General features: G+C 38.3%; 1 protein-coding gene and 1 non-coding gene across 8 annotated transcripts in view; one reads left to right on the top strand and one right to left on the bottom strand.

The window, feature by feature from the left end:
- The first annotated feature begins 73 nt into the window (after positions 1-73).
- The window catches only part of ZGRF1 (zinc finger GRF-type containing 1), a 56,286-nt gene continuing 46,838 nt past the window's right edge, over positions 74-9,521 (top strand). For 4 of the 7 annotated variants that reach the window (XM_055587983.1, XM_055587985.1, XM_055587984.1 and 1 more), the window contains exons 1-4: positions 3,588-3,643; positions 4,656-4,736; positions 8,650-8,886; positions 9,130-9,189. In XM_055587983.1, the coding sequence (XP_055443958.1) occupies positions 8,689-8,886; positions 9,130-9,189 (258 nt within the window). In that variant the 5' untranslated portion in view covers positions 3,588-3,643; positions 4,656-4,736; positions 8,650-8,688. Of the gene's footprint in view, positions 356-3,557; positions 3,644-4,655; positions 4,737-8,649; positions 8,887-9,129; positions 9,190-9,521 lie in introns of those variants that run through there. The other 3 variants (XM_055587980.1, XM_055587982.1, XM_055587981.1) reach the window with 3 other exon arrangements.
- Positions 4,334-4,406, bottom strand: TRNAQ-CUG (transfer RNA glutamine (anticodon CUG)). The gene has a single exon. It is a non-coding gene; the product is annotated as a tRNA-Gln (tRNA).

Genomic DNA, 9,521 nt, shown 5'->3' with positions numbered 1-9,521 from the left:
GGGCGGGACATCGGAGAACGCAGTCGCCACAGAGGCTCGCAGCCAAAGAGGAATTTGATTGGCAGTTTGAAAACGGCCGTTCAGGTCCGGAGCCCTGGTGGGCGGGCTAAATAGTGGGGTTTGATCCGGTGCGGTCGCGAATTGATGGTGTCACGGCTTTTCGCGGGAGAAGTTCGAAAGTGGGTGTTGTGCAATGAGCAAGTTAAAAGAGCTGTTTCTACTCGGTAGTTTCTGGGAAGTGAGGGTAGATAGGCTGGAGTTTTGAGCTCCAGGTGCTGTCACTGATTTTGACGCGACGGGCGAAGGAGTTTGCTCCGCCAGACGGGGTCCGGTAAGGAAGCTGTGTGGAGACAAGGTTGGTTCACGGCTTGCCTCAGCAACTTGTAAATAATTCGTGCTTCGTCTTTACCACCTTCCCCCAACTCCTGCTGTGCAGTTCCGGTATCCGTGTGAGAACCCGGGATGGTTTTGCTGTTTATTTTTAGGACTGACAAAGGGTCTCTTCTTCATTGTCATCTGGTTACCCAAGATAGTGCTAATTAGAACGTTGGCAAATGAAATGTGAGCATCTTTTGGTTGTCTGAACTGGACGGTTTCTTAAAAGCCTCTTGGGCTCGTGATTCTTAAATTTTTAAATCTGTGAACCATTTAGGGATTCGAAAGATCCTGCTTGTTCCAAAAGAAAAGGACCAAAAACATCTCATCGTACTTAGTAAGAACAGCTCATATTTTAGTGATAACACCGAATTTTATACATAAATCGGAAAAACAGCACAATAATGTATGTGTGAAGATATGTATGTATTTCTGTACTAAATTATCACAAAACATCTAATCTCTCCTCTTTTTTTTTTTTTGAAGTGTAATCCTTTAAAGTAATCTACCACTTAAAAGAATTTGGACCTTCTCAATACCTTTTACATTGCAAATCCCTCAAGTAATATTTCTAATTTAGGAAAACAATGGGGGAATTTATTTTGCAATTGGTAAGCAGCATATAAGTAATCCTAAAGAAGTAAATACTGGATTTCTAACCTGTAAATTGTGATGGTAATAACAACTTTTCAGGATTATGAGACTGATAAATATTATATGTAAAGAACCCAGTCCCATTCTTGCCTGATACAGTAGGTTTTCCATAGTCACATAATGTAGTTTTTGTGAATGGGAACACCAGAATTTAGACTACTTAGTTTTGAATTCTGAATCTGCCATTTATTTACTTCATGATCTTAGGCAAATTACATACTTATTATGTACCTCACTTCCTATTTTTGTAAAATGAGTATAAAAAATAGTATCTGTACTATAAGGTGTAAACATTTAAAGCATTTTAACAGTGTCTATCATATAATTTGCACTGAGTAAATAATAGCTGTTATTAAAGCGATCTAATGTTAACTGCTACATGCCAAGCATTGTGTTGACACTATGTAGTCTTAACTCGGAGAAGGCGATGGCACCCCACTCCAGTACTCTTGCCTGGAAAATCCCATGGACGGAGGAGCCTGGTACGCTGCAGTCCATGGGGTCACTCAGTCGGACTTCACTTTCCCTTTTCACTTTCATGCATTGGAGAAGGACATGGCAAGCCACTCCAGTGTTCTTGCCTGGAGAATCCCAGAGACGGTGGAGCCTAGTGGGCTGCCGTCTGTGGGGTCGCACAGGGTTGGACACGACTGAAGCAACTTAGCAGCAGCAGCAGCAGTCTTATCTACACATATAGGATGTCTAACCCATTCAGTGGCTAGAAGCAAGTTGCTGTAAAAGCAGCAGTGAGCGATGTGTTTCTTTGGACCTCTATTACCTTCTTGGCATTCACTAGGCATCTAGCAATCCTGTAAGCTGGAGGGGAGGGATTAGGATATGGAGTTATATTTCTGAAAGGCAGTGCCTCTGTAGGTCCGGTCCTGTGCTGTGAACTATGTCGTGGGACAAGTATTCATATCTCAGTTGTGTACCGTTTGCCCTGCCCTTTCTCCATTTGGCAGCCAGAGCAATCTTTGTAAAACCCAAGTCAGATCATGTAATCTTATTCTTAAAATTCTGCCTTGGCCTCCTGCTGTCTTTTTAAAAAGTCTAAACAACTTAGCATAAAATAGAATGCCCTTCGCATCCTGTTATTGCTCACTTTTTCAGTCTTCTCTCTCACAACTCACTATCTTACACTTGATTATAAACTAAAGTTCCTTGATTATGCCTTGCTAAGTCTTCCACAGCTTTTTTGTACATGTTATTCTTATTTGGAAATACCCTCCTTGGAATTTTTCCTTAGTTAATGATTATTTTGGTTTACAGTATATGCATTATGTCTTTCAGGAAACCTTGTTTGATGCCCTAGACTGAGTTGGGTGCCCCTCCAGTGCTTTTCCTTCCATATTTTTTGTAATTACTGTTTATTACCCTGCTATACTGAAAATTCCTTGAGACTAGGAGCAGTATTTTGTTTGTTTTAGTATCTTGGCCTAGTGCTATGTACACATAGTACATAGCACACAGTAAGTACTAAATATATGTGATTTATAAATAACATGTAGGTGGCCTATTTTTATACGTTTTGTATGTATAAAGGATGAATTTAATCCAGAATTGCAAATTATTGCTCTATTGAATACCTGTAGGTTTCCAACTTGAGTGTGTATCACTGTCACCTCCAGTGCCTTTTAAATTACAGGTACTGGACCCCAATGCCAGCCTTTATGATTTAATAGGTCAAGACTCAAGAATTGGAATGTCTAACTAGCTCCCAGGTGTTGCTAATGCTATTGGCCCAGAGATCTAAGGCAGTGCTTAAAAATAATAATACTTTCTTTGGCATCTCTGTTTACTTCTTCAGTTCATCATCAGTGATTTTAGATTACCAGATTTGCCCACAATAACAATTTTTCCAATAGCATGGGATAAGTATAATTGCAACTCATTGCAATTATATTGAAAAAGTTTTTCCTTGGAGATGTATTATAATGTATATTTGGTTTTAGATACTATGTTACATTGACTTTGAAAAATGTAAAAGGAAAAATTTGAAATGCAAGGGGGCCATCTTGTGGTGATCATAGTAATTCAGAGAATTTTAGAAATTGAAGCTCTTTCTCAGAGAAACCCAGCTTCTGGGGCAGGGGAGAATCAATTTTCTGATACATATTATGGCACCTGGAAAAATGTCTGCAGCCTACTCATTATTTTATATATTTTACTTAGTTTTCTCTTTACTTGGGAAATTCTTTTTCCACAGTGTGGTGTCACTATTCTGTTGGGTCCTCAGTGGCAAATAATTTGATTACATCTGTGGGTTGTTTTTTTTTTTCTTTTGGCTTACCCTGGGAGCTTGTGGGATCTTAGTTCCCTGACCAGTGAGTCATACCAGCCCTTTGCGGTGAAAGCACAGAGTGCAAGCCACTGGACTGCCAGGGAATTCCCTACATGTGTGTTTCCCTTGGTGATTACATGGTCTCAACACTTAAACACCTCTCTCTGGTCAAGAGTTTGTGGGGAAAAATTGTAGTTGATACTTATTCTGTTCATCAGGGTTGAATATTTGTCATTTTTCATTTTAGGTGCTATAAATAGTTGAATGACTACTGATTATTTTCTGGACCTGACTGTAATATCAGAAGAAATAATGGAAAGCCAAGAATTTATTGTAAGTCTTATTTGTTTTCACTGTTTCCTTTTTCCTTCCTTCCTTTCATGTTTCACAAATGTTTTGCCAGATTTAGCTAAAAAACCTAAAATAAATTTTTAAAAAACCCCAAACCTGGGACTTTACTGGTGATACAGTGGCTAAGACTCCTTGCTCCCAAGGCAAGGAGTCCAGGTTCGATCCCTAGTCAGGGAAACAGATCCCACGAGTTGCAGTTAAGAGTTCACGTGCCACAGTTAGGGATTCTGCATGCCATGGTGAGGATAGAAGATCCCACATGCTACAACTAAGACCTAGTGCAACCAAAGAAAAACAAAAAACAAAAACCCAAACCTAAAATAGGACACTCTGTTAAATTTGAACTTCAGATAAATGGTGAATAATTTTTAGTATAAGTATGCATCTCTTAAATATTGCCCTGTATTCTGTCTGGCAACCCTGTATTTTGCCTAGAGTTCACATTGGTTATGGAAAGTTCTTTGGAACAAATTCTTTGGAAGCTTGGAACCCGGAAATAATTTCTTTGCCTCGAAAGACTGGCACATCTATTCTATCTAGATTAATGGTTCTTAACCTGTTTGGTGTCAGGACCCTTTTATTTATTTATTTATTTTTTTAATTTTATTTATTTGGCTGCACCAAGTCTTATTGTGGCATGAGGGAAAATCAGTTGAGGCATGCGGGATCTACTTCCCTGACTAGGGATCGAACTCCAGCCCTCCGCGTTCAGAGCACGGCGTCTTAACCACTGGACCACCAGGGAAGTCCCCAGGACCCTTTTATACTCTCACCTCTCCTTTCTCCCCTCCATTGTCTTTAACGACGAGGTTTCTTTCTTTCCTTTTTTTAAATTGATGTTTCATTGTTATGATATCTGTGTTTTTATTTTGATAAATAAAAGATCCTTCTGATGTTTTACATATTTTTTGTATAAAGGAAGGGTATAAAAATATATAACATTTAATACGTGTAAGTAGAAACCATTTCTTTGTTTTATACTTTTGGAAATAAGGTACTATATACTCATCAAAAGACGAAGAAGTCAAAAGTGTGGCAAGATGGAATTCTGAAGATCACTCACTTAGGAAACAAAGTAAGTGCAAAACAGTGGACTAAGGAGTCTAAAAGTTGGGTTCTTTTGATTGAATATTAAGAAAAGTCTGTAGATAAAACCTTACATATGTCCATAAGCTGATATGATGTGAAAACAGAAGTTGTCAAATGATTCCTATATCACAGTGATTAATTTGTGGATTATAAAAGCTTAGTTAATACTATTTAATTTCCTTTGATTTTTTAAAAAATCAGATTTTATATGAAACATTTTAGGAATTTTGACACTTTTCTTCTTTGCAGTAGTAAGAGTTTATACCAAAAAAACTACTATAAAATATATTTATACCACAATAATGCTCACAGTGTAATGGTACATACAGAGTTGACATATTTTAGAAAAGCTGACAATTTCTGAAATTATGTATAGGATTCTTTTCTTCTGTTTTTGGATTTTCTTCATTATTTTCTGATATCCTATCAAGTTTTGAGAGAACTATTTACTAGGATAAATCTTTGACCCTACTAGATATAGTGATCCTTCTTTGGGTTTCTTTTCCCACCCTGATTATCATTATCTCCATCTGTCAAATTTAAATGTTCTACTCTTACCCATTCTCATGACCTTATTTAATACCCTTGTGTCCTCATTCATCGTATCACCTCTTCTTCATTTGACTTCTGTGACACCACACTCTCCTAATGTTGCTTACTGTCCACTTCTAAGTATTTTCTACTGGCTAATTGTCTTCCCATGATTAAAATTTTTACTCAGGACTCAGGCCTTTATGCTTTTGTAGACATGTATAAAGATACATAAATTATCTCTTCCTCTATGGAGGAAAGGGAGATTTATTGGAAGGAATTGTGTAATGTGATTGTGGAGGCTGACAAGTTCCAACATTGGTAGTTGGCAAGCTGGAGACCCATGAGAACTAATAATGTGGTTTTAGTGTTTATGCCAACAGGCCTGACACCCAGGAAGAGCCATTATTTCAGTTTGAGTTATAAGTTAGCAAAAAACTGATGTCTCAGGTCAAAGACAGGCACGAGTTTTTCTCTTACTTGGGCTTTTTGTTCTGTATAGGCTTTCTACTGAAGGGATGAGGGACAGCAATCTAGTCATTTATTTTATTGAAGTATATTTTTGACATGTCATTATTTTAGTTTCAAGTGTACAACTTAATGATTTGTGTATACATTGCAGAATGATCAAAGTAAGTCTATTTCCCATCCATCACCATCCATAGTTAGAAAAATTCTTTTTCTTTTCCTTGTGATGAGGACTTTTAAAATTTACTCTCAGCAAATAAACAATCGTTGTTTTTTAGTTGCTGAGTTGTGTCTCTTTGTGATCCCATGGACTATAGCCCGCCAGGCTCCTCTGTCTATGGGATTTTCCAGGCAAGAATACTGGAGTGGGTTGCCATTTCCTTCTCTAGGGGATCTTCTCAACCCAGGAATTGAACCTGCATCTATCGTATATTTTGGACTTCCCAGGTGGCTCAGTGGCAAAGAACCCATCTGCCAGTGCAGGAGATGTGGGTTCTATTGTTTCTCTTAATATTACCAAATTTAAAGAAAGAACTATTACAGATGAATTGATAACATATTGGACACATTGGCAAGATTGTATCCTCCTGAATGAAGCCAGCAGTTAAAGATCTCCATATTCCCTCCTTATTCTGCTTATACATATCTATCACTCTGAAATTATCAGTAAAAGAAACTTTTTAATATAGAAAGACTACTTGTAAGAAAACAAACCTCTTAACCAGGTACCAGGCACATTTAAAGCATGCAGTGAATAGTAACTATTGTTATAGATTTTGTCTTCAAGGGACTTTTATCTAATTTTTATCTAAGAGCCTAATAATTAAAATATGTACAATGATTCGCTTAAGGTTCTATGAGATGATAAATGAGAGATGTCAAAATTTGACTCTGGTTCAAAGAAATCTTTCTGGATGAAGAGTATTCTTTTGAGTATTTGTTTCGTTTTGTAAACAAAGTTGTTAGGTTTGAGGGAAGGAAGCTGAGCGTGGTGTCATGGCTGTAACAGTGTGGAGGTGTAGCACAGAGTGAAACACTTCTGGGAACTAGAAACAGTTGACTGTGGCTGGAATAAGGGTCCATGCTGGAAAACTGTAGAAGATACAGCTAAAGACGTGGGCAGGAGGCGTATTATAAAGGACTTTGTGTGCTCAGCCTGAGGTGCCACTGAAGAATTAGGAGCAGAAGAATGACGTAATCATGTTCCTATTTTTAGAAAGATCCCTTTGGCAGCTATGTCTAACATACCTTTTAAGTGACGTAGGATGAAAGATTGGATTTAGAAAGACTTATAATAAAGAGGTTGTAGAGTAATATAGACAAAACGTAATGGGACTCTGACCATGCAGGCGTTAGCCTTGACATTGGAGAGAAATGATAATAGAAATTGTGAAAATATAGAATCTGAAGGTCTTGGATATGAAGGAGAGGAGAATCCAGAATGACTTTCAGGTTTCTGTATTACGCTCATGGTACTGAGTGAGACAGGATCTCTGAAAAAGAAAAGCACATTTAGAGGAAGCAGTGAAGATTTTGAGTTTTATTTTGAAACTCTGTTTCATCGACTAGGCTAAAGCCTTTGACTGTATGGATCATAACAAACTGTGGAAAGCTCTTAAAGAGATGGGAATATAGACTATCTTACCTGTCTCCTGAGAAACCTGTTTGCGGGTCAAGAGGCAACAGGTAGAACCCGGTATGGGACAACTGATTGATTCAAGATTGAGAAAGGAGTACGACAGGGCTGTTTGCTGTCACCCTGTTTATTTAATCTACACGCTGAGCACATCATGAGAAATGCCGGGCTGGATGAGTTACAAGTTGGACTTAAGACAGGCTGGAGAAACAGCAACAACCTCAGATATGTGGATGATACCGTTCTAATGGCAGAAAGCAAAGAGGAACTAAAGAGCCTCTTGATGATGAGGGTGAAGGAGGAGAGGGAAAGACCTGGCTTAAAACTATTAAAAAAACTAAGATCATAGCATCCAGCCTCATTGCTGCATGGCAAATAGAAGGGGAAAATGTGGAAATAGTGACAGATTTTCTCTTCTTGGGCTTCAAAATCACTGCAGATGGTGACTGCAGCCATGAAATCAGAAGATGATTGCTTTTCAGCAGGAAAGCTATGACAAACCTAGACAACATGGAAAAGCAGAGACATTACTCTGCTGACAAAGGTCCTTATAGTCAAGGCTATGGTCTTCCCGGTGGCCACGTACAACTGTATGGTTGTGAGAGCTGGACCGTAAAGAAGACAGAGCACCAAAGAATTGATGCTTTCAAATTGTGGTGCTGGAGAAGACTCCTGAAAGTACCCTGGACAGCAAGGAGGTCAAATCAGTTAGTCTTAAGGGAAATCAACCCTGAATACTCGTTGGAAGGGCTTATGCTAAAGCTCTAGTATTTTGGTCACCTGATGCAAACAGTTGACTCATTGGAAAAGTCCCTGATGCTGGGAAGATTGAGAGCAGAAGGAGAAGAGGGTGTCAGAGGATGAAATGGCTGGATGGCATCACTGATGCAATGGACATGAACTTGGCAAACTTCAAGAGATGGTGAGGGACAGGGAGGCCTGGCTTGCTGCAGTCCATGGGGTCGCAAAGAGTCAGACATGACTGAGCGACTGAACAGCGAGCAGCATGGCTAGAGAGCTAGAGATACACAGGAGAAAGCCAGAAAATGATCATCACCTTAGTTTCCTTTTTCTCCCATATCCTGCACATTGAGTAGGTTTTACTTTTTATGCCTCAAACAATTGTCTTATCCCATTGCTGAGGACCTATTTCAAGTTCTAATCATCTCCTTGATCCTTCATATCACATTTAGAATAAGCTCTTTACTGATACTGTTTCCTGATTTGCCTCCTCTAACTTATTCCAATTCTGTTTTCTCCCCAGTTTCATTCTAAGATTCTCCTGAAGTGAAGTCGCTCAGTCATGTCCGACTCTGCGACCCCATGGACTGTAGCCCACCAGGCTCCTCCATCCATGGAATTTTCTAGGCAAGAGTACTGGAGTGGGTTGCCATTTCCTTCTCCAGGGGATCTTCCCGACCCAGGAATCCAACCTGGGTCTCCCACATTGTGGGCAGACGGTTTACTGTCTGAGCCACCAGGGAATCCCAAGATTCTCCTGGTAGGGATTAATTTCTTGAATTTATGAGTATGCCTTTGATCTCTTAAACACGCTAAATGGATGATTAGTAAACATTTGAGATAGATGCACTTTCTAATCCAAGTTTACAAAGTGGGTAATCCTTCAAGACATGATTTACTTATATAACAACTTTTTGTTTGCTTTGAAGATATTTAAGAAAAGTAGAATTCTGTTGTGTCCTTTTTTTAAAACATTGTTAATATTTGTTTTGTTTTAATATAGGCAATTTTATATGATGACAAAGGAGTATGTTTGGAGAGTTTATTTCTTAAGTGCCTTGAGGTATTTTAATATATCTTATTTTTAAGCTGTTGTTAAAAAAATCTTTTACTTCCTTTGTGAATATTGTTAAATAGTATAGTAATGGTACTAATGTTAATAATTATAGATAGTATTTATTGAACATTTATTATTAGCCAGACTCTGCTAAAGGCTTTTAGATATTGTTTCATTTAATATTTATACAGCCCTGTGATTTTTATAGACTAAGAGTATAGTACTGAAAGATTAAATAATTTACCCACGTTTATAGAGTTAAAGTGGTAAGGCTAGGATTTGAACTAAGAAAGTTATTCTAACTCTATTATGTGGTTTTGATAAGCAGAGAACTACAG

This window comes from Bubalus kerabau, chromosome 7, assembly GCF_029407905.1.
Source record: "Bubalus kerabau isolate K-KA32 ecotype Philippines breed swamp buffalo chromosome 7, PCC_UOA_SB_1v2, whole genome shotgun sequence".
Classification (NCBI taxonomy): domain Eukaryota; kingdom Metazoa; phylum Chordata; class Mammalia; order Artiodactyla; family Bovidae; genus Bubalus; species Bubalus kerabau.
The sequence above is the reverse complement of the archived record's forward strand: the minus strand, read 5'-3'. Positions and strand labels throughout refer to the sequence as shown.